This window comes from Ambystoma mexicanum, chromosome 12 (genome assembly GCF_040938575.1).
Source record: "Ambystoma mexicanum isolate Mex_15411 chromosome 12, UKY_AmexF1_1, whole genome shotgun sequence".
In the NCBI taxonomy this organism is placed as follows: Eukaryota; Metazoa; Chordata; class Amphibia; order Caudata; family Ambystomatidae; genus Ambystoma; species Ambystoma mexicanum.
This window is the reverse complement of record NC_090936.1, coordinates 670414821-670440880: the sequence shown is the minus strand read 5'-3', so window position 1 is coordinate 670440880 and position 26060 is coordinate 670414821. Positions and strand designations below refer to the sequence as shown.

The 26060-nt window shown below is 45.8% G+C and overlaps 1 protein-coding gene across 1 annotated transcript in view; it reads left to right on the top strand.

Annotated features, from left to right (window-relative positions):
• Nucleotides 1-26060, top strand: part of LRRK2 (leucine rich repeat kinase 2) — a 2398611-nt gene that overhangs the window by 2070971 nt on the left and 301580 nt on the right. The window contains exon 44 of the mRNA XM_069629211.1: nt 13029-13223. Coding sequence (XP_069485312.1) covers nt 13029-13223 — 195 coding nt within the window. The remainder of the gene's footprint in view (nt 1-13028; nt 13224-26060) is intronic.

Here is a 26060-nt window from a genome sequence, read left to right as displayed (position 1 = left end):
TACTGTCGGGTGTGTCATGTGTTTTGTGTTGGTTGTAAAAACCAATAAAAATTGTTTTTTAAAAATAAAACTGCCTTATAGGTGATGCAGCAAAACGTGAAGGTGATTTGTGCGTGCAGTGGGAGCCAGTGAATGTCGATGAGGGATGGAGTGATGTGGTCTTATCGGAGTGGACCATTGATGAGGTATGCAGCCGCATGAAGGACACTTCTCAGGGGCACAAGGGAGGACGACGGGAGGTCTTCGAGGAGTGCATCAACCCCATGCAGGTGGGATAGGACCAGTGCTTGAACAGTGGATCTAAGGCTGTCTGAAGGGTGTAAGGGCTTGACTTTCCACAGGAGAGAGAGCTGATACCAAGCTGTTCGAGTTTTCTTAGCTATGTGTGTCTGGAAGGAGAGGTATTTGTCGATGTGGAACCCAAGAGATTTGGCGCAGGAGGCGAGGTCCGGTGCGAAGCACTCAGAGTTCATGGCTGATAGCCAGGTCTGTATGTCTGGGTGTTCATTGTTGTTGGTGAAGAGTAGGAATTTGGTGTTGGAGGGCTTAAGCTTAAAGTATGCACTGGACATCCAAGAAAGGATCGGCAAGAGCCAGGTTTTGAGCCTTTGAATGTCCTTGATGTAGTCAGTCTTGAGGTATAGCTGTGTCTTGTCAGCGTATTGGTGGATGTGGATGTTGTGTGTGGCTAAGAGGGCTCCCAGCAGCTCCATGTATAGATTGACGATCACTGGGAAGAGGATGGAACACTGCGGTACTCCATACGTAACGGGTAGCTTTGGTGATCTAGAGGAGTCCATCTGACCAAACTGTTGGCGAGGTAGGACTTGAACCAGCGTAGGACAAGGTTGCTGATTCCCATGCACCGATTTAGGGTGTCCGTAAGTAGCTGGTGGTCTGCTGTATCGAAAGAAAGCGGCCGAGAGGTCGAGAAGAACCAGGAGGCAGTGGTGGCCGTCATCAAGAATGTTAAGGGCAACTTTCTGTTTGGTTGCTGTCTCCGTGCTGCATCTGGGTCTGAACCCGGATTGGTAGATTTGGACGAGATTGTTGGTGACGATGTGTTGCTGCAGTTGTGCGGCTGCCACTTTCTTGATGAAATTGCCTAGCCAGGGAAGATGGGTGATGGGGCGATAGTTACATATGTTATTAGGATCCAGAGTGGGTTTTTTTAGTAGAGGGAGGATTTGTCCTGAAGGTGCCTTGAGTTAGGGAGCTGTTGATGATCTCCAGGTAGGGAAGGAGAGCTTCTGCAGAAAGCGTCTTGAGGTTGGTTCGCGGGAGGATGTAGTCTGTATACGATGTGGCTTTGAGGGCGGCCAGGGTTTCTTCCAGGCCCTCTGTCGAGAGTGTTTTGAATGTTGTCCAGTGTGTGAGGGACGCGTGGTTGGTCTGTGGATGCAGAGTTGGTGTCTATGTGCTGGAGAATCTTGCTGGTTTTGTCGATGGAGAAGGTGTTGATGGCCGTGGATTTCTTGTTGGAGTGTGGAATGGCAGGGGTGGGTAGCGGGTTGACGCAGTGCTTGTCTGCTTTGAGGAGGGCCCTGCTTTTGTTGTCTGTTCTGATAGGAGTCCTTGGCTGTGTTGATGAATTGTCGGCGGGTTGCTCTGAGTTCCTTGAGAAGTGCCAGGTTGGATGCGGTCCTGGAGCAGTGCCAGGTTTTCTCTTGTTTCCAAATGACTCTCTTGCTGAGGTGGAGTTCTTGTGTGTACCAGAGTGCTGATGGTTTCAGTTTGCAGGTGCATAGTTTCAGAGGCGTGTGTCGGTTGATGAAGGCTGAAAGAGTGTTGTTGAGTAGTTCAGTAGAGACGCAGTTCGGTTGGGGGTGTTGGTTCCATGTAAGGTAGAGGCTGGTGAGGTCATCCGTGAGGGCTTCCACCTGAAAGTTCTTGAAAGGCCTGACTCCTTCATTGATGGGTTTCTGTTGGGTGTGCTTGATTGGGGTGGTGTGCAGGATGTTGAAAGGCATGGCTACATGGTCAGACCAGTCAAGCGGTAGAGGAGAGCTGTAGTGGAGGGAAGACAGTGCAGTGATGATTAGGTTGAGGAAGTTAACTTTCTCCTGTTTGGGTCTTTCGTGTGCTGGCTGAGTTTGTCGAGAAGACTCTGCTTCATTTTTTACAACTCGTGACACTGATGACAACATAGTGGCCATATGTTTTGTCATCATGGACTGCAGGGACTAGAGCCACTCACCATCATAAAACACACACAATGCATAATATCAAGTGAAACAAAAGGCTACACACCTGAAAGAAGTGAAACCATTGGGGAAGAAGCTATCACAATCAAATCTACCCATCAGAGCTCTCATTGGTTCAATTAAGAGACCCTAAATATACAGAGAGGAAGATGACTGCTGACTTGCAGGCTGTTAAGAGAATATTCCATAGTGCGAGTTGTGTTTCAGTTAAAGGGGGAAGAGGAAGAGCTCCACAGTCGGATGCTGCGGCCCTGCCAAAAAGGCAAAATAGTCCAGAGGTTGCAGAGCATGAGTTGGCCAAGCCAAGTGAGCCTCATTGTAGAAAAGGCCAGGCTTCGTGGGAGGTGTAGATTAGAAAATATGCACATAGGCTGTGCCAAAAGACTGGTAGGAGTCTGGTCTTGACAAGGGAAGCTGGAGCAAGCCACCAATGACAAAGTTTGCATCATTGGGGATACCCTTGGTTGCGGGGGTTTCGGGTGATCATCTTTAATGATGCCTGAAAAGAATCTGTGATCACTGCGCCGCCAATTACGGCGCAACACAGTGATCAGATGGATCACTTTACCTGCGACCCCCGTCCCACATTCTCCAACCCGATTTCCCCCCCCACCCCACTTACCTTTATGGCAGCACACTTCTGTGTGCGCTGTTGTCTCCCGCTACCCCTGCGGTGTCAGTTCCTCCCACTAGCCGGTAAAATAGCTCTGCAGGTTGAGTGCTCGCTTCTGAGCGTGATCTGCAGGTCGCAGGTACGAATCATGGCAAGGTCAACTCAGCCTTTCATCCTTCTGAGGTCGATAAATGAGTACCAATTTCGTTTGGGTGATATTGTATGTAAATATGTGCTCTGTAAAGCGCTATATAAATAACACATCATTATCACTTGCGTTGGTCCTAGCTTTTTGTTTTCTCCAAACGTTCTTGTCCCCCGCTTACCACAATGGTAAGCACGGGACAACCCTGCAACCACCGACTCCCCTTTCTGCGCCCAAGGAAAGCGGGGGACACCCCTTGCAACCCCTGCTGTGCTTGGGAACAGTAATGGGAGTCTATAAAAAGTAATGCACCGAAGTTGCCTTAACTGCGTAGTCGCAGTTACATGGTGGACATTTTGGTGCATATCCCCCGAAATATGTCTAGGTAGGTGGGCAGAAAATCCTAAGCAGCGAACAACCTTAGGGCAACGGGTAAAGTTTTAGATTTTTTACCTCAGTAAAGCATCCAGATGCACAATACAGGACTTGCTCTGGTTGGCCTTGCAACGCTACAGCATTCCAGAAGACTGCACAGTTCTGTTTTGCCTGACAAATCAAAGGCAAAGAAGTGTGTTTGGGGCACTTAAAACTACACTCACCGTGAGTGATCAGAAGGATAGGTACCCAGGTGTGGATGCAACAGGAAGTTGAGATGTAATTTATGGCCTGTATAGAGGACTCTGGATACTACATCAAATTAGAATAGACCCTTACATGATTTAAACTTCCCATCCTGACACTTTCTTCTGTATAAATCGCCCTTTATGTTGTTAAGCTCATCCCGTAGTTCCTGCAGGCATACAGCTCACCTTGCCCGAAACCAGAGACTCATGATATATCAGTTCCGGAAAAACCTCAAGCCAGGGATGCTCAACAAAGTGAACATCGATCATGGTCAGGCCAGACACAAAACTCCCTCTCACCAGGCCATCATTTGTATTAGTGTTGCATGGCAAGATGCTGTTAGGTTTGTTATTTAGACTAAATCATTTTAAATTCTGGTAAATATCCAGTTCTATTTATAATGAATCCAGTTGTTTTTCTTGGAAATGTCAAAATACATTACAACTTATTACATTTAGCCTTCAAGACCTATTTTGATGGCACAAAACATCCTTTTATATCTATTGTTCCATGAATGGTGACCATATACTCTAATGGGTGTCAAGTGAGTTTCCCTGTACTAACCCCCTGCTCCCAATAGTGAAAAGTTCAACTTTACTGAGGAAAACCTTTGCCTTGTAAGTCATTTGCTTTTGGTCCCTGTGATGTCAGATGTATCTATCCCACAGATTGTGTCTTAGATAAAAAGACGCAAACCTTTGGACTTGTTACTCTGTCACCTTCCTGGGAAAATATTATCCCTGATGGCAGTGGAGGGTAGGAGTCCAAATCCAAGCTTTGGGAAACAGACCAGAGCAGAAACTGTGTGATGCAGAGGAGAGAGTGAGGTTTCTTCCAAACTATAAATCCTATCTCAATACCAACCGTTGGAAAAACGTTTCGGCAGGAAGAACCAAAGTCAGGTTGATGGGGAGATAATGCTGCATGACTCCCCACAAAATAGGACAGAAGCCATTGGATGCCACAGGTCACAAAATCAAGAAATTAATAAAACAGGTGGACCAGAAAGGAAACCACGTCCATGCATACCAGAAGGAGTCTCACAAGATATTAAACATTTGAATGGGGAAGGAGGGAGTTGGCTGTTTTAAAAGAAAAATAATTGAAGATGGTGGGATGAGAACGTGTAAAGGAAGGGCAGGAGGAAAAAGGCAAGATGGAGGATATGAGAAATGAAGGAAAGACGAAGAGAGGTCTTGAAATAGAGACAACAGAATAGAGGCAGACATAGAAGGGTGAGCGAAGAATCTGCTGAAAGTGCAAGGAGGTGAGAAAGCAAGGTGGAGACGGCAAAGCAGACTAAAGGAAAGCAGCAGGTGAACCTGGAGCAGAAGGGGAGAAACTCTTAATGGAGAGACTAGTTGGTGGAGGAATTTGCTTTTAGTGGGGAAATAGAAACAGGAAGTGTGGGTAGAGAAAAGCAAACTGAGTAAGTGCATAAAAAAGGATTGCAGTCTAGCAATGTGGTGGCAGGTAAAGGGGGAGGGAGACTGGACATGGCCCAGTAAATGGTCACCGGATCAATTGAGGATCCAGGAGTTTGGTGGGGCCATGAGAGAGGAAGAAATAGAGGCATAGTTGAAAACCGAGTTGGAGATAGGGGGACATTCGAGAGAAAGAGAGATGCAACCCAGAGATGAGAAATAGCTTATGACCCCTATCATAGAAGTAAAACATTAGAAGTTATTGAAGTTGCAGCAGTCTAACAAGAAGGCCCAAATAAGATGAGACAAAATAGGAGGAGAGACCCTAGAAAAGAAGAAGGAATTGTCACTTGTGGGATGCTCCTGGGAGAGCAAGAAAAAGCTTCTAGAAAACAAGGTGTCTCTTTGGAGAAAAATCTGTGAAAGGAATATTTACCAAGAAACATCATTGCAAGAGCAAGACACTGAATTAGAAAGGAGCATTGAGAGACCCTTTGGGAAAAGGTAGATTGGCCTGGAATGGAAATAACCCATATCCTGTTGGCAGAGAAAGAGCCTTGAAAGAAAAGTGGAAAAAACAAGTGTGTGGAGAGGCAGTAAAGCTAAGAAGCTGACGAAGGAACATTCCTCTGGGAGAGGACGAAAGAGCAGGCCTAGAAGATGGCAACACCTCTAAGAACTGCTTGAGTACTAGCTTTTGAGATGCAGGGCACACCCTGGGAAGTGGGGGTGAATTCTCTTAAAAACTTGGCAATCCAGTCTTTAATAATTAGGTGATTGATGGGTTGTGGTCCAAGACAGCAGAACATTAAGCCATAAAGATTTTTTATTAGAAAGCTGATAAAATGAGAAATAAAGTAATGCCTCACTATCTGCGCTTCCCACCAGTAATTATATTGTGTAGTTTATGTTAATTAAAAACTTTTGTAACTAACAAAGAATCATACTGCTGTCAGCCATTTTATTTTCAAAGTGAAACTTGCGGGTACATATACCTTTTCTGACATTGCCTATTCATATGACTGGTGGGAAGCGCAGATAGTGAGGCATTCCTCAGTATCAGTTCATGCATTCTCTGAAGGGGTACCAAGAAATTACCCTTCTACGCCCCACTACTGCAGCAAACCCTTTAGAGTAACACGCAAATCTTAACCAATTGTCAGAGTTTGTGCACAACTACCCTATTGGGGTCAATTTCTCGGCCTTTCTTTTAGAAATAAAGTAAGTTTGCATTTAGTCCAAAGAAGTGGACAGTGATTAAAGACCTCTAGCAACATAAGATTTGCAAACCACAAGTAAAAAGGACCACTAAACTCAGCTGACAAGAACATGCTGTAACACAGCACCCCAGCTCAGCCAAACAGAGATGTCGGGAAACTCTCTACAACACATTGACGTCCAGTATTTTTCAGTATCCACACTGTCCCTGGAGAGCATAGGGGATAGACTGTTTAAATGGAGAGACCTAGGAAGAGACGGTCTACATGTCACGATTCGCTCCCATCGTCCTCGTTACCACGACCTGGGGTCCTGATTTGGGGTCCTTTGCCTATTGGACTTTCCTTCCCAACCTGCGCTACAGTGAATTGGGAGCTATAAAACCATATTTTCCAGTCCACTTCCCTTCTGTATCCATTTCGGGTTTTTGGCTGCTTTACTCAAACAAGTATTTTTCCCAGTTTTCCTTGCCCGCTTCTTCATCTCCACCTTTGAAGCACAAGGTTGTGTGGAGGATTACAAACACCTGTGGCTGGCAAGTGCTAGCAAGCATCACAACTGAAGAATTGGATTGTTAGCCAGCTTTAAAAGCCTCCGATTGCTTCACTCCAGTGCTGATCATTGTTGCAGTATTCCTGTTTGTGACCTGCCCCCTGTTCCATGTTCTTAAGCTTAGTATCCAGTTCCTTATTTCTTGTTCCTGGATCCCTGGGTTTCGAATTTAATGTCTTATTGGTATTTCTGCTTCCTCGATTCCCTTTCCGTCTTCCTCTGTTTTGCAGTGCTTTCCTTCAGTGCAGCCCACTTTATCCGTTTTATTTATTCCTTTGAGGTTACACTGCTTTGTTTTGCATTCCTCCAGGCGGTTGTGTAAAGGTAAGGAGTGATATTATAATGAAAGGGGCTCCTGGTTGCGACCCTTTTCTATCCAGGAGGGTCAATATATAATCATAAACAAATGAAAGGGTCGAGGGGACCAAAAACCACCCACTCCTGAGGTCAATTAACACATTTTTCACAGTGAATGTACAAACAGTCAATGAATTTAATATAAGCCACACAGTGACCTCTATCTACAGGCAGTTTGACACAGGAAGCCCAATCATTACAGATGGCTATCAATAAATGAATCGTGGTGTTCCAAGGTGACTGCCTTGGATTGTGATTGAGAAAAAATACAGACCCTGCTACCATAGGAGGGCTAACATGGGTTACAACATTACAAACGCAATACAGTTCATGGTGCTAAATAGCACAGTGGTGCAAACAGTCTATGTGTTAAAACACTGGGACTTAGTCATGTAGTCGGCCCAGGGTGTTCAGGCCTTAGAGGCCTGAATATATAGCTGTTCATATGTAGGCCTTCATCAGGACGGAGAACTGGAGGTGAGGAGTATCCTGTGCGTTCTGTCTGAGAAATGAGACTGAAAATCATGTTAGGAGAGTGGGTGAGGTTTAAATTGCAAGAGAGTAACTGATTATTTAGTCAGTCATTATTGCGTAAATAACTGCTACTAGCCTCACTGAGGTGGCTGGTCTTACCGTGACTGACTGGGTGAGGCACAGAGGGGGGTCACAGGCCGACTGGAACAAGTCAGTAGTCTGTCCGTGACAGATGATGTCCTGGTATGCGGGTCCAAACTAGGGAGAGGACTGCAGAGATTAATCAAAAAGCTAGAGAGGGATTCTAGTGCAAGAGCCTCTCACTCACTGTGCAGGACTCTAAACCCGGTTTGTTCCCTCCCGCACCAAGATGCATTGTAGAACCTAAGCCTCTCCCACCATGCAGAACTCACATCTGGGGGTGTTCTCCTGTACCACTACACCTAGGTGTACTTCGATGTGCCTGAACTGCACTGTGAAACGTGAGCCTCCCCACCACTATACACAAAGACAACTCTAGGTGTCTCCACCTCCATCTCATAACTTAAACCTGCCACACTGTGAGGCCGGAGCCTCTCCCGCTATCCATGTACTCCAGCTAGGTGTTCAATTGCTGCTTAGGTTTCCCAGTCTAGGTTTTCAATTGCTGCCGGCAACTCTCTGAGCCTTGAACCTTCCTCACGATATCTAGGTGTCAAATTGGGCGTTCAAACCTAAACCTCCCCTGTCACCGAGGCGTCCCCAACCTGATACTTGATCACCTCCTACCATCTGCAAAGCCACCCCTCTCCCGATAGATATATGTCCCAATCTTGATCACTGCCTGCCTTTGCGGAACTGAACCTACCCACTGCTGTCCAAGGATCAGAAATCGAGCTGTTCAATCATCTTTGGCTCCCACCAAAACCTACACCGCATCAGACTTCTGATACCCCACACCCAAGTATACAACCTTATTGTAAACCACCTGTAAAATTCTAAGCTCTCCACAACACCGACATTTCCAGACAGATAAAAATAAACCCCAAACAACGGAGCAAAAGAAGAGGGGACCTGAGAAGAGAATGGGATGAAACCAACCCCATTACTCACTACATTACAAGAACAGAAAGGCATGATCAGTACAAACATCAAATGACAAGAGATGAAGAAACAATACAAGTCTGCATCCCAATTATCAGTCTCACAGACCAATTCAATGACAAAGCCGCCCTCACAGAACCTCTACCGCTCTGAGGCAACATAAAAGCACCCCAACTGAACACCCACAAATCAAAACCGGGAACAATAAATAAACCAAATGACACCAAAAAGATCCACTGCAATCTAATTAATGCAAGATCAATGTCCAAACACGCCACTGAAATCTACAACCTCCTAAGTGACGGAGGCATCGACATCCTTTTCGTAACCGAAACATGGCTAGATGACAACTACAAGATCACCCTCAATAACTGACTGCCTGATACCTTCAAATGCATCCAAGTAAACAGGAAAACCAAAAGAGGTGGTGGACTGGCAATCATCCACAAGGAACACATGGAAATTAAAGCGGAAGACCCATTAAACATCAACAAATGTCAATACCTAATCATACGTCTATCAACAAATCCCAGAACAAGCCTGAAATTAATACTTGTATAAAGACCACCGACATGTGATGTGGCCTTCATAGACGATTCATAGAAGCAATCATTAACCTAGCTATCGAGCGTAACCACCTGATTATCCTCAGAGACTTCAACATCTGGTTCGATGAAGAAACCACAACCTCACAAAAATCTCTTACCAGCCAGCTAACAACAATGGAAAGCAACCCACACAGTAACCCCAAAGGAGCAACCCACACAGCAGGACAAACACTGGACGCAATCTTTGCCAACAGAAAACTAATTACCACAACACCACCGATTCAGATCCTTTGGAGCAACCACCTCATCATCCCCTTCATAATCACACTGCCCTCCCCAATAACCAAGAAACAAGAAAAACTACCGATCATCATGAAAAGAAACTCGAGAACCATAAAAAAAAACTCCAACTTAACAGAACTAGTGGAGATCACCAAACCACAAACAACCACTAAAATAGATATACTTCACAACTGGATCACCACAACAATCGACGAGATTGCAAAAGAAAAACCTTTCAATACATTCCGCAAAAGAGCAACAGCAAAATGGTCCATCCCACTACTAGGTGCCATGAAAAAGAAAAAAAAAACTAGAACTGGAATGGAGAATCATTAAAGACTGCGGAAAAAAATGAAAACTTCAAAAAAAAAACATACTCATTCATACAAAAAGGAAATAATACAACTGAATCCTCAAAGCACCAAACACCCAAAAAGAACTATTTAAAATCATAAAACGAAATAAAAAACCCACCAGGCTGCAACAATGCTCCAATACCATCGAAGAAATTATTCATTGACCTTGCAGACCACTTCAAGAATAAAATATGACCATCCAACAGACCATACAAAACAGACTATGCACCCACAACACAGAAGACGCTCACTGATGCAAGGAACACCAGAACAAACTCCGAAACGTCCCACACATATTAGTGGAGACTTTCACCAAACGCGTAAATCAAAGCAACAAATCTGGCTCCGCCGCAGATCCATGCCCCCCTGACATCTACAAATCAATCTTCTCACAAGGAACACCAATGGAATACTACAGGAACGTCCTCAACCAATCGATCTCAACAGGGAGAGTGCCTCAAGCCTTCAAATCGGCATACATCAAACCACTCCTCAAGGATACAACAGGAAACGTAGAGGACCTCTCCAACTACAGATCCCTCTCCAACATCCCCTACTCAGCTAAACTCCTGGAAACACATATATATATATATATAGAACAACCCAAGAATTCATAAAAGAACACAGCCTATTAAACCAGGCACAAGTAGGGTTCGGACCGATGAGAGGAACAGAAACAGCACTTATTTCAATCTGGGATAATCTAAAGGCAAACACAGACTGAAACAACAGCACTGCTCTGATACACTTAGACCTCTCTGCAGCATTCGACACAGTTAACCACGACATCCTCATCATGAGACTGGAAGAATTCGGAATCACAGACAACGCCTTACTTTGGATTAGACGCTTCCTAACAAACAGAACATAAACAATATGGATGAAACCTTACAAATCAAGCCAGCGAGAATCAACATGCAGAGTCCCACAAGGGGGACACCCCTCATTGAGAGATTTCCTACTTTGTACCCTGGTTGGGCAGGATTTGCTCATGTAATTGCATCTTTCTTGTTCCTTGACTTTCTCTTGGAGTCTGGTCCTGTTTTCCCTTGGCCTTCTTTCTTTGTTCCCTATTGATTGTTAGCTGTGGTGTGCAGTTGTGCCCAGCTCCTGTGTGAATGCCTGTGTTTTCATTAGTATTCTGTAAAGCACTTCTCCTAATTTTCTGTTGTCAGGAGTCTTGCGTATTAGATTGTCTTCCCTCTGCTGTTATAGCTTTTCTGGGTCCCTGTTTGCTTAGCAGGGTTTGTGGGCTTCGCTGACATTCCATTTGGTGTTTCTCGTAAGTTTCCTTATACAATACCAGCAAGGGTGTTAGCTCACAGACCCTGTCATTGATTATCCTGTGTGTGGGCTTACTGCTGGCAGTACCTGTAACAGCAACTGTGGGTGAGGAGCTTGAAGACTTTTCTTGTAATCATAAGCAGCTTCTAAGTACTTACCGAACATCCCTTTTTCATATATTTGTATTACGTTCCACTTGCACATCCTGGGGTTAGCATGCACATTTCTTGGTCCTGAGTTATTTGATACTTATTACTCACTGTCTGATCTTGTGCACTTTTCCTGGGCCATATCCACTGCTTTTTGTTTCCCTTTGACACTACAATTATTACTCTAGAGAAAAGAACAAAATAAACTACCATTCACTGATGTCTGTTCTTCATCAGATCAGTGTTTTCCCCCCTTAGGAGAGCGTAGGTTGTGTGAATCGAGAGATCTGGGAGGAGACCGACTGCAGTTATTACACCAATGACATAGATACACCGTGGAGGGAAGGTGTGCTGAAACTAAAGGACTCTCATCACAAGGGCAGTGTGCTGGGCACCCAGGAGGGCGAACACACTATCCTTGGAGTGAGGAGCATCCAAATCCTCAAGAGAAGGAACAATGGATGCGTAAGGTAAACAGAAAATCACATAATCCATCCACGCTAACTAACAAGGATGGCTCATTGGGCATTATCCTGAAACCTGTGGAGATCAGTCGCCAGAGGAATGGCGTGGGGCCTGTTATTAGTTTTTTTGTCTTTCTTTTCCCAGGTTACGATTTGTTTACAGATTATTGCCTTCACTTCCAAAACAATAAAGAAGTGTTCTCGCCACCCGCAACCATGTCTTTACCTGTAGGCCAAACTTTTGCAGTTTATTTGAGAGGCGGCTATTGAAGGGGGAGGGCATAACTGAGGTAGAAACGATAGGATTCATTTTGGAATTGCCAGTCAAATCCAGAAGGTTCTTCTTGCTCTAGGGGATTGTGAATATGCAGTCTCACTCATGCATTGGAGGGATGACTATAGGGGAAGGCATCTGAACGCTCGATTGGTGGCAGCATATATGGATGGCACTCCTCAGCATGTCTTTGATAGGATTCCACGCAGAAGTTTGAGGATGCCTGCTATCAAAATGTTGGTTCTAGATGAAGACGATGAGATGCTTAACGCAGAAGGGTTGGTAAGAAGCTTGGAGTATTTTTTATGTGACAGTTTAGAATCGCTGGCCATATTCTCCAAGTGTGTTGATCCATGGAGAGCCCCACTTTATGGGAGATGCCAGTTAATAATGTATGTGTTGACAATGGTTCTTTCCCTGTACCCCTTCACGAATCACACTCTTTTTTTGAATCCACTATCCTGGGATAGTTGCGTGACATTTATTCGGGGGTAAAATAAATGGTATAAAATATCATGAAGTGGTTTGTTTCTGTGCAGGAGTGACATTCTGCATTAGTCCAACAAATCCACAACAAATCCACTTCGCTCCTGTGTTGCAGTTGTCATTTGCCACCAAGATGTGGATCACTGGCACTGTGGAGTATTACGATGTGCAGTGAACTGCCACAGTGTGGAAAATGTTAACTTAGTATAAGTCACTTGTTTTATTTAGGTTTTCAACAAACGAATGTTACCATTAAAGTATGTATTTTGTAGTAGTTCAGCATTTGTTGCAGCACTCTGTAATTTTGAGTTGTCTTGAGGTAAATATGATGTGTTTCTTGTAAACTGTAAGGCAACAATTTGGAGGAAATAACTGACAATTACCATCATGCTTGTAAATGTTGCTAGTACGACTTCAAAATGATGGAAGTTCTATGCTTTAGAAAATGTAGGTCTTAACAAGATTCCTGTATGCTATGCTATTACCCACAGGTGTATGATCTTTTGAACTCACCAGAACTCATTTGTTTGATGAGATTCATTCAAGTTCCTAGTACATTTACAGCCGAGTGTATGGTGGTTGACAATGTGAGCAGCAAGCAACCAGCAGTGTGGATCGACAACGGAAGGATGGACAAAGGACAGCTGTCGCGTCTGGACCTAAACACAGGTGGACATACATGTGAGGTATGTTTCAAGTTTCACACATTCTTTTCCCCTATTGAGATTAGCAGCCGACAAGCTAAGTTATGAATTGAAAGGTCTTTGCATCATTCAAAAGACTCAAATGTTAGCACTGGCATCCTCAGAACTGCAAACGTGCAAATGAGTTAGAAACTTCTATGGCTTTAGTTAGATCAATGATGTACCAACTAATGAGCTACCATATTTAACACTCATTCCTTATGGACATTAGTATTGAATAATTGATGTATCATTCCATTCAGTGGTGTAGAAATGCTTTGACTCCACCACATTTCTTATGGCGTGTGTTCTAATATTTTTCATACTTCTGTTGTATTTTTGTTGCACCGTGTCTTCCCTGCACAGAAAGTATGACCAGTGTTTTTGAAGAAAGACATTTTTCAAAATGTTGCTCTTGAAATGCCTTTTAACTTTTGCACTTGGAATGTTATAAGTGCTAATATTGGGAGACCGGCTACATTTTTGTTCTAGCTTCAATACTTTCTCTTGTAGTTGACTCCACTTGAGTGCCAAATCTCACCTTTCTGGAAATGTGTAGATGGTGACTGCCCCCTTATGGCTACCACTGTGTAAACAAGTACCTACCCCACACCTCCTTTCAGGCCTACCACAGCCCTCCACTCCCTATGGAAGGGGTCATCTTAGGAAGAACAGGAGTGTTATGCGCCATGAGAGCTCCTGGAAGAAGACTTGGTCAAAGGGTTTGAATCCAGAGCTACTGAATAATCCCATAGTGAAACTGCACCTGGGTCTTGGGAGGGCAACTGTGAAAAAGACTCACCTGGTCATCTTACACATAAAAAGGTAACTCTGCAATAAAACCGAATGCAGGACGGTGCCCAGAATTGGGGTAGCAGTCAAGGAAATACATATTCCGTACATCTGCAGGATTATGCACAACAACTTGGCAGCCCCAGTAGTAGAACCACCTGCAGTCACTTCACCCTCCCCACCATTTCCACACTTTTATTGATCAAGCAGTTTGGACTGTCGCTGGGTGGAGCTGGAGCGAGGGGTACATTCAGTTGCTGTCACAAGGTAGAAGTCAGTAAGGTCCTGGTGGGTTGTGGTGCTGGAGGCATGTGGGCTTTGAAGATACAACTGTTGGATAATGCAGTCTCAAAAAGCATGCTGCCAGCACGAATTGAGGTAATTCACCATCACCAGCAAGAGTGCTCCGCAGACAGAACTACATGACTTGCAAAGAGCAAGTGACATTGCACGTAATGGGGAAGGCCACAGGTAAAACAGCAAATCTCATAGCCATCAGGCAGCTATCCAGCATGGTGAAAAAAAGGTGTTTGTGATGTGTCGGATTCAGTCCCTTAGCACAGGCTTGTCCTCTGTGCAAGAGGAGATCATATCAAGAAGTGGAGACGTACATAGTAAAATGTCCTTGTCCTAAATGGAGGCGGACATTTATGAGAGTGGGGTTCAACCTCTGGCCCTCTCTGGAGGTGAAGGGGGCCAGATTGGGGATTCCCAGAGAAAAAAAGTGGATTTCTCAATGAAAGGAGGTTATATATACCAATGCTCTTCTGGAGTGAGATACTTGCAGTGCGTATCTCCCTCTCACTAGCAACTATTAAATGGTTGAGTGAGATTTTTACATTTGATAAGAATAATTATCTGTAAGAAATGTTTGTCTAAATTAGAACAGCTACTCTCTGCTGGTGTGTGAATTGGGAGTTTAAAGATGAAGAAAATGTTTTACTTGAACTTAGCAATTTATTTATTTTTTGTAATTTTGTTTAGGACATTTGAACATTTTATAGGAATGTTGTCCGAATATTTATACAGTTATGTATTTTTGTATTGAGAAAATGTGTACAGCTTCTTAACAAACTGTAGCACAAAAAAATAAGAGCATATGGCAACAGTAATGTAGCAATAATTGTTACCTCCGATTAGAGATCAAGAACTACTCAACAGACTACAGGAAATGAGAGGAAGATTAAGAGCCTGATGATCATCTGCCAAGACCTGTTATTGCAGTGAAAATTTCTGTTCTTATACTTTCTCTCATGGCAGACTTTACTCTTAGTTCTTGCAGTGTTTGATTAGAAGTTTCAAAGAGAAGGCAACACACTTTGATACTGACACAGAATTGACATAACTGCATTGTTCCAATCTATGATGTAATGCAAAGGAAAGTCTGCGTTTGGTGTGATGCGGGTTTCTCCAAAAGGGGTGACTATTAAGATGGACACAAAACACACAAGGGTAAGTATGCCCATAGACCCTCATTCCACGGGCTAGTATATCTAGAATCGCAAAAAGTAGGAATGAAGGTATAGCTAAAACAAAAGTAATGTACATTTATTTAGATAGATTTTGATTTTATAGCTGCATCTGCTGGCATTTGCATAGACGGTAATCGGTTGTAAACATAAATCATATATAAAGTGCAATGTGCAGAAAGTGCATTAGGTGCATCCCCAATTCTAAAAGCCTGATGTGCAAAAGATGCCATCACCTCCTAATCAATAAGGACAAAAAAAAGAGTCTCTGAATTGATTCACAATCTAAGACATCAAATAATTAAAATCAACCAGAAACGCAAGTTTGATTATATTGCAGTCCTATAGCATGCTTTCATTTTGCCAAAGGTCTACTAGGTGAGACAATAATTTGCTGCATAATTGTCTTCAAGTGTGTTCTGAACTCTGTAGAAGGGTCTTGTGGAGTTCCCTCCTTCCTAGTTTCAACAATTACCCAGTAATGATATATGGGAATGTTTTCCTCAGGACTGGCTGCCCATGTTTGTGAAGAAATGGAAACACACTCCTAAATAACCATGGCCCTCATTACGACCCTGGCGGAAATCAACCGACCGGACCGCCATAGCGTAAATAGCGTTTCCGCCATTGCACGACGGAGCAAAGTGCGGCTCATTCCGACCCATCGGGCACGAGCACCACGCCATGGCGGAAGTGCAAAGTCCGCGATGGCGGAAATCACCCCAAAACGGCCCACACCGCTGCCGTACGGCGCCCTAGGTGCAATACTGCCACCCATCTTAGCGGTCACCGCAGTGAGCGCCAACCGGAAAGTACGGTGACCGGAAATATACGGAAACGGAAGTAAAAGCATGGTCCCGGAACGGGAAACAACACGCCGTACACCTATAAAACCACAATTTCCACACAACCATTAAAAATACTACCCTGAGACACATCCCAACCCGTCATCCACCCTAGTGAAACCAAGAAAAATGGGAAAAGTAGCGAAGAAAGCGTGCGACCGCAAGCGGCAGGTCCACTTCTCCCGTGAGGAACTCACCGTGCTCACAGAGACCCTCCAGGAGAATGCTGCCGCCGTCTTCTCCACGCAAATGACCAGGACGGCACTTGCGAACAAGAAGGCCATATGGGCCCTGGTGGCACAGCGGGTAAGTGCGGTGGGGACCGCACCCCGCAACCCACAGCAATGCAGAAAGCGATGGGACGACCTGCGGATACGCGTCCGTAGCATACTTTCTGCCAACCGCAACATTGCCACAGCTACCGGGGGAGGATCGGAATCACCCATCAAGTTGACCCCCTGGGAAGAAATCTGTGCCTCCACCATTGGAATGGAGAGCATAGAGGGAGTCAGAGGGATGGAGAAAGGAGTGCAGACATCCGAAGAATCAGGTAGGTGTCCCAAATAAAACAATGCCAAAACCACAATGTCCAATCATGTGAAGTACCACGTGTCCACATAGTGCAACAGTAACACATGTCCAGGAGAACGTCCACATACATAGGCCTGATAGCACACTTTAAAACTCACATCAAATACATAAATAATTAAAAATCCTAAAAACACCCTCTACACGTGCAGCAGGCACACCCTAACTGCAGGCTGCAAGACAACTGCACCCTCACTCCACACACAAATGAAACCACCTCCAAGGCCCCGACCCAAATCACCCTCAGGTACCACCCCAATGCATGTGATACATTGCCATTCCAATTTCCACAGACCCATTAATAACGCTCGCCCTCCTTTACTCCACCACAGGGTCCGATCCAAACGACGAGCTCCAGGACACCCCTACCAGCACACCTGCAAAGAGGGCCAAGACCAACGGCCAAAGACCCTCCACCTCAGCTGCACGCATCAAGACACGGAAGCAGCACAAATCAAGTGGCAGCACAGAGGAGGGAACTCCAACAGGCACCCCAGCAGCCAGCATGCCCACAACAGCACCACCACAGGTCCCCCCAATGGATGCCACAGTAGGCACTGCTTCTGGTGGCAGCAGCACCATAGGTGACACTGCATTAATGGCAGCATGCTCCGACACAGAAAACGGGGATGTCGAAGTTAGATCCATCCATGACCTGTCTCAATCCCCCTGTCTGTTCCATCCCGTACACCATGAGGATACCACGCAGGGGCACCCACAAGACGACGACTGGCCATCCCCCACAAGCCCTGTGGCAAGGCAACATGAGGTGACCAGCCACTCTGTGACACCACCGCAAATGGCCATGGCCCAGCAGAGGCAACAGTCCCTCGACCAGGTAATCGTGCAACAGCAGCAACTGGCCACGCTCCTCAAGGACCATGCCGATGAATGTGGGGGCACTAAGGCAGACATAGAAACATCAACTGATCCACTTAGGGCAGAAATGGAGAGAAGTACAGAGACACTAAGGGCACAAATGGAGAGTAGCACCGAGAGCCTGAGAGTAGAAATGGAGAGAAGCACCGAGAGCCTGAGAGTACAAAGTGAGAGAAGCACCGAGAGCCTTAGGGGGGAACTGCATGCGACATCCAAAGACGTATGTGCCGAACTTGCCGCAGTGCGCCGTGTGCTCACTGAGCTCTCACAAACCCTTAGGGACATGCATGGACGTGAGCAGGCAGAGACATCATCCGTTGCAAGTTCCGTCCAGGACAGCCCCCAACGTAGATCTGGGAGGAACCTGCGCTCCACAGGCAGGGGTGCCCCTGATACCCGGAGAGGGGGCTTGCAATAGAGACTGCCCACTGACAATGAGCATCTTTGGACACTGGTGTTCGGGGGGGAGGTAGGAGGGTGGAGGGGGTGTGTTGGGCTCACTTGGGTGGCGGGTCGATAGGGTGTTTAACATGATATCACATATGCCATAAACAATGCACGATCATCCAATGAGATGTGTGGACATTGATCTTTGTGTACGAGGCCATTATAGGCGTACAGTCCATATTGTGCATGTTCCAGACACACACAGTGCCACGAGTCCCGTGTCCATGTATCAGCCACCAGGCGTGAGTGCTAGAAGCATGCATCTATGAGATGCTGACGAATGTCACGGCCCTCCTGTGCCTCGCAGACTCCTTGAGGTGCTGCCACATCCCCACCCTCATCATGACCATCTTCAGGTGCTTGCAGTTCTGCATCAGGGGGCATGGGCACATTTCTACGTACGCACATGTTGTGGAGCATGACACATGCCATGACCATCTTTGCAACCTTCTCATGGCGGTACAGGAGTGCCCCGCCAGACCTGCTGAGGCAGCGGAAACGAGTCTTCATTAGGCCGAATGCCTGTTCTATGACTACACGGGTACGTGAGTGGGCATGGTTGTAGTCCTCCTCATGCTGGTCCCGTGGGTTCCGGACTGGTGTGAGGAGCCATCTCTTCAGTGGATACCCGGCATCACCTGTATGTGGACAATAAAGGAATTTTGAGGAATGCCATTGCTACGTACGCCCCCCCCCCTTCCTGCCAGGTCATTGCCGCATCACATACCCCACATCATCATGCTTGAAATGAGACTCACCGAGTAGCCAGGATCTGTTCCCTGCGTGTCGCTCCATGTAGCGTGGTATTGTAGAGTTCCTCAAGACCATAGAATCATGGGTTGATCCAGGGAATCGGGCACAACAATGTGTAATGATCCTGTTGGAGTCACACACCATTTGTACATTCAGAGAATGAAATTGTTTTCGGTTGCGGTACTGGGCCTCCATGGCATGTGGGACGACCAATTCCACATGGGTGCAGTCGATGGCACCAATGCAACCCGGTATGCCGGCAAGTGCATGGAATCCCACTTTTGTGTTGGTAATTTCCTGCTCCGAGCGTGGTAGAGAGATGTAGTCGTCTGCGTGCTGCAGGAGGGCATTGAGCACTTGCAATAGTGTCCGTGAGAACAGTGGCTGTGATATGCCATGCAACTGTCCGACTGTGTGCTGGTAGGTGCCTGTGGCCAGGAAGTGGAGTACAGACACCACCTTCAGTAGGGGTGGGATGGCGGTTGGGCTATCTATCATGCTGACAAGGTCAGCCTGTGTCATGTCCACAATGGCGGTTATGGTGTCCCGGTCCAAACGGTAGAGGGTGTGGATCTGCTCATCAGTGAGGTTGAATGGATGTGCTCGGAGGCGTGGGATTGCGGGCTGCCTGCGTGGTGATAGTGGCTGTGCTGGCGGCCCTTGCTGGCCCTGCCTTGCCCTCCTCCTCCTCCTGCGTCTCCTCCGTGCGGCCGGTTGTAGTTGGTGTTCGTCTTCTTCTTGAAGTTGGAGTACTTGCAGTGCTATCAGGTCCCCCAGGGCCAACATAGCTAGTCCTGCCGGTAGCATTTCGGAGTGGGTGTGGTTGTGGGAGGAGGCTGGGTGTGCAATTTATGTGTTTTCAGGCTGTATGGCCTCCACCTGTGGTGATTCATTCCACCTGTGCAAGCTGCTCTCCCCTTTGGGCGAGCACGTCCCGCACACAACGCTGCAATTCGACGAATGGCATCTTGCTATTACAATCATGTATTTGTACCTGATGGCAGTGTAACATTGGTTGATATGTTCATTCTGCTATGGTCCCATTGTTTCACATACTATCTGTGCAGTCGCGAACAGACTTGTGAAGGGTCAGTGGAACGTAGTACTCGAGTAACGGTGGACCCTCATGCAACACTGTACCGAGGTTCACCGACGGGCGGGGCGTCCCATTTGTGAGTGAAGGCAGTTGCCATTTTCACACACAGCCGCACTAGATGGATTAATTTGTGATTTCAAGCGGCCACAGATGCCTTTTCGACGTGATGTTGCAAATGAGGAATTCGAAGGGCGGCGCTTTCGGTTTTCAGCTAGCGGCGAGGAGATGCCCACAGGTCTGACTGCAAATATAACGTTCTATTGTTCAATGTCCTTGGGACAGGGGCCATGGCGAGGATGCAATGATTGATATGAATAGTTTGGGATGCGCAATAGCGAAGTGGGCGATGAGGCCGGACGTTCCCAAATACATGTTACTTCACAACACTGGAATTACGGGCTGGGGCACAGTGGATTTTGCAGGCTGCATAACGCACAGACTCAATGGAAATTTCACATGTTATGTGAGTATGGAAACAGGCGTTTTCATTACGGGATGAGGGAATGATGTATGGATGCATGGACAGATGATTTGATACAGAGTTTGCCATGTACAGGGCTTCTTGGAATCTATCCACCTCCCCTGCGCTATGTGATGCAGGGCTGCCATAGTGGGACCATCGTCTATCTGGCCTTGTTGAGCCCTCCCTGTCTCGACGCGCCTTCAGACACTTGTGTCTATGCACGTTACCAATCCCATCTGATGGATTCTGTTTTAACAGACGCATGCACAGGTACACTCGTTTGTGATAGTGTTTTCACCTCAATATAGATAGTTATGATTCGCAAGTGGTTTTTGGGTGGTGATGATCCTTTGGAGTGGGCTAGCATGCATATGGCTGTGGATTTGGTGTGATCATTGAAGTGAGTAATTCAAATGAAGTTCTGATGGCCATACTATTCTTTTTCATTTCATTTGGGTGACAGGTATCTCCTCCCCTTTTGCCACTGCCATCTGTACGCCACTCCTGCAGATGGATTTTACTCCCGACACCTGCTGCTTCGTGTTAATCAGTGGAGCAGCATTACGATCTTATGGGACGATCGCCAATGGGCCACATGCCCTTACGCAGTACTAGTGGCTAGGAGCAACATTTCGGCCTTTCAGCTGGACTAGTGCCTCCCTATTGGGACGGCCCTGCGGTTCTAGGCGCTTCCATGTTGCCTTTTCGTACGAGAATGTAGCCCCTGTGTACCATGAAGGAACAGGGCGTCGCACAAGAAGTAGCTGGTCATTTATTGCGGATGCAGCCCACAATGGTGAAATGTATTTTGGAGTTCATGGCCTAATGGCTGTATGGGCTTGGTGAATTTGTTGTGCATTAAATTTCTATTCTGATATGAACCGTGTAGCGTTCTTCTTTGCAAGTGATGTGGCATATTCCTATTTGGGGAGCGATGTATTGTGAGGAGATCTGCATTGGGTTCCAGCTTCGGAGTATAGTTGCGTGGTACTGTGCTGGGCGCGTTTGCCTACGAAGCCCAGTGAGGTCAGGGATAAGGGTTGCCAATATGACTGTTTTGATGATGTCATGCTCAGGGGCGGGGGATTAGCTTTTGTGTAACAGATGCCGGTCAGCCAGTTGGATTGGTGGAATGATGTGATTATCGGAATATGGCTGGTCACAGGTGCCTGTGTTTGCGTGCGTTTCTTGGTGGGAGACTGAGGTCATGTCCATTTGTATAGCTTCTGTATTCGTGCCATCTGTGCCCTGCAGCTCCCATTGGCCCCTCTTGAGATTCATTTGTTCGTTGGCATGCATGGATGACTAGTACATTTCACTGGTTGCATTGTGTGACTTCATTGCACCTACGGGGAGTTGTACAATGTGGCCAGGGAGCGGTGTACAGGCACTCAGTAGGGCCGTTTACGGTTGGTTCGCGATGCCGTACTTCTCACCATGGCGGAATGGTACTTTCCGCCGTGCTTGATGGCGTTAGGTGCATGTCCGCTAGGGTCAGAATTCGCGTACCGTTGCGCCATGGTGGTAATTACGGTTTGGCATGGCGCGCGCGCGCGTACTTGGTGCAGTTAGCGTTGGCGTTCACTACGGTGTTGCTAATGGCATCGTACTTTGCGGTGACGGGTCATGATCGCACCGAGCGCTATTCGATGGCGGTATTGCATTTCCGCCATCGTTTTTCAATTTCCGCCAGGGTCGTAATGAGGGCCCATGTGTTTAACTCACAGCTGAATTCCTGTAGTGCTTAATACAAAAATAAATAAGTAAATAAACAATTTAGCCACACTTCCTATTACATTCTGTAGTGCGAGGACTGTATTGGTTCTAAAAAGTCGCTGAATAGACCTAACCAACCAAACAATGCAGAGAAAACATGGCATTGGTGTCTCTTGAAAGAGGTGTATCTGTACCTGCCCACCCTGAAAGGATAAGTAGCACTTACAATGTCTCCAGGTATGATCAAGGACACACAATAATTTGTTTTCTAGGTTTCATACATCAGTGGTGTATAGCATGGCATCTTTTGTACATTAGGCGTTTAGAATTGGGGATGCACCTAATTTACTTTCTGCACATTGCACATTATATATGTATTGTGGACTGATCATTATGTTTACAACTGATTATGGTCAATGGAAAAACATGCAGATGCGGCTATAAAATCTAAATCTATGTATATAAATATACATTACTTTTGTTTGAGTAATACCTTTATTCATACCTTGTTTTATGATTCTAGATATATTGGCCCCTGGAATGAGGGTCTTTGGGCATACCTACCCGTGTGTGTTTTTTGTCTAAATTTAGTCACCACTTTTGGAGCAACGTGCATCACACACAGCAAAGACTTCCCTTAGCATTGCATGGAACAATGTGGTTATGCCAATTCTGTGTCCGAATATCCTTTGGGCATCAAAGTGTATTGCCTTCTATTTGAAACTCCCCCTCAAACACTGCAAGAACGAAGAGTCAAGTCTGCCATGGGAGAAAATATAAGACCAGCAAATCTCAGATATATTAAGATAGAAACATCAGGCAGATTTTAGAAAGAAATGACATCTTGGGTTTCAGCAACAAATTCTGCGGTCTCCCAATACACGAATGATGAAGCAGTAGGAAACTTTATGTGCACATTTCTGAGAGTTTCTGTGCAAGACCTTGGACTAATGAAAAAATGCGTAATTTTAAAACAATCTGCAGCTCCTGCATGAAGCAAGACGGGTGCCCATCAGATACCATGGGAACTTGGAGCAAGTATAAAATAAATTGTTTTGTAATGCGAAGTTGAAGGGATAGAATGCTCTTTCTGGCCACAGTTGTGCTTGAATACAAAAAGAGTTTGAACGTATTTTGTTAAGTTTAGAACGCGAAAGTACGAAAAGTACCATTTTGGTAATTGCCCAAACTTGACTAAACATCAGTGAAATTCTAAGTAAAGTTGAGGAGCACATGTTTTCCTACTCCTACTTTAGAATTAAAACGTAATACTTAATGTCGATATAAATTCACTGTGACTTAAAAAAAAAAAAAAAGTATCCCTCAGTTTTTCTCAGAATGCCATTTGCTTTTTGGCCTCAGTAGTAAGTGTTGGGGGATGATCAGGCACATATTCAGAAGAATAAAGGTAGACATTTATTTTCAAGATGACATATTGGTATTTTCTGAGTCCGTGCAGGAACACCTGATGATCTAAAAAAAGCGCTGACCATTCTCCAAGATGATGGATTGACTCGTAGAAGAGACAAATGCATTATTCTTTCAAAAGGAAGTCGATTACTTACAGCCAAGTCTTTCAGTGAAAGGTGGGGGCCCCAAGATGAACCTAGTTCAAGCAGTAAATCCTGAATCCATACCAACAACCCATGAAGAAATTAATTTTTAGGGACAATGTTCATTTTATGCAAAGCTCAAACAAACCTTTGCAGCACTGACAGAATCATAATGAAGATGTATCAAAATAAAATAAAATTGGATTGTCAAACTAAAAAAAATATATTTAAGTATTTTACCTATAACCAGGTCAGGGTCATAAACCTGTAAATGGGGAAACTGGGAGATATATGGACCCCAGTCTCTGAGACCCCGCCTTTCCGATGCAAGTCAATAGTGGTTCCGCCCTCCCTCGCAAAATGCCTCTGCGCACTTTTTCTGGGAAGTGTTTTTTTTTCTTCCTTTTTTCAGAACCACATCTCTCATAGTGCATCCGGTAGCATCCAAGAAAACCCAGACCAGAACCAAACGAAGGAGAAAACAAAGACATCACCTGCTACGGACTATGAGCCTTCACTAAAACCCAAAAGCGTCCAACACCTCCGAAAAATAAAGAGCACAGCTGAAAGGGAAAACAAATTTCCACACCTATACCACGCCAGATGAACAGTAGGGAAATTATCAGAGACTGCTGTAAGGGTGTCGAAGAAGGAAGCTGACACAAATGTGGCATGATTTTGGTTATAGACTTTTATTTTATCATATTGAAAACCTAACTGTCCCAATCGCTAAGAGGTATTTCCCTGCCTCAAAACTAATACTAAAGGGGTCTGTCAGAATGTCAGTCAAATGAAAGTTCCTCCGTCCTGTGTCAAAATCCTACTGTAACCCTTATGCTACAACTAAAGGATAACTAAAGGAAAGTTCCTTCTTCAGGAGGATGGCTGCCTCTCCTGCTTTTTTGAATAATGTCCAAAAGAATCTTCTCTCACAGCAGAAAGGCCAAGGGGAATGACTCCCTTCCCCTGTCTTATGGTTTTCACCCAACCTTTATGCCCTTTCACACCGAGGAGAATGGCTCCCTTCACCTGGTGTAGATGTATAGTGTTTCCAATAAAACCAGGGGGAATGAATTCCTTCCCCTGGTGTCTTTGACCCAACTCCTGGTTTGGTACCAGGAGAATGACTCTCTTCTCCTGGTATTGTTCGGCACAGTTCTTTCTCACTGCTTTCAGCTTGCCATACCGTCTTCCACTCTCGTTTGTTAGCAAAGTTCCAAATCTTACTGGGGTCCCAGACCCTTCTCTGGTGGCCAGTGGTTTTCTCCTGTAATGCTTTTTCTCACTGTTGTGTTCCCAGACCCTTCTGGTGCTTGTGGTTGCGTCCCTGTCCCTTCCCTGGTGGTCAATGGGTTTCTGTTTGCCACTGACATGAGGAAGATGATAATGGAGGCAAAACTGGCACTGACTAGGCCCAATAGTTGGTTCACTCATACTGGGCAGAGGGGAAACTGTTTGAGCGTCTCTCCCTCCCGCTCTCATGTCCCCTCTGTGTCTCCCATTCCGCCCTGTACCTTCTTGGGGGCTTCGGTATATCACTGGCTTCCTGGGTCTGGGATCGGCTCAGTTGGCTCTTCAGGCTTCTCGCCTCATCCGGATCTGCAACCCAGTGTCTTTGTGCACAGCCCAGCTTGCTTCTGTCTCTCGGTCTTGTGCTCAGGTCTGCTCTGCCAGACCCAGTGGAGAACTCCCAAAGCTGCTCGCTGGCGTTCTCAGTGTCTTTTTCCCACTGGTCCGCATCAGGATTTGCATTGGTGATCTGCTATACCTGCTTCCTCTGACTGCTGTGCTCAACTCCTTGACTGGGCTTGACACCTCTGATAGTCCTTTGTTTCTGTTTATATATTGTATCCAGTTCCTACCATGCAGATTGCAAAAGCCCTTAATCTCTGTTAATGACTAAATCCTCATGCCTCCTCTGGCCACCTCATACCAGTCTTAGCACAGCCAGTGATCTTCATGTCTCCTGCCCTCTTCTTCATCTTAGTACTTTTGGCTTCCTCTCCTATGTCACAACAATACATAGGTTTGCTATCAGTGTAGTGGTTCTGGACATTAGGGAGGGCTAGGGAATATTGGGGCAGTAATGACATTTAACGGGCTGTAACCCAGGTGGTTGTCCTTATCCCCAGAGGGGGAGTACCTTCCCATGAGGTCATCCCACATTAAACCTCCCCTATAGGGACTATTGGGTAGCGGCCGCACCTCCCTAGCTTCATGGGAAAGCGGCTAACGCTTT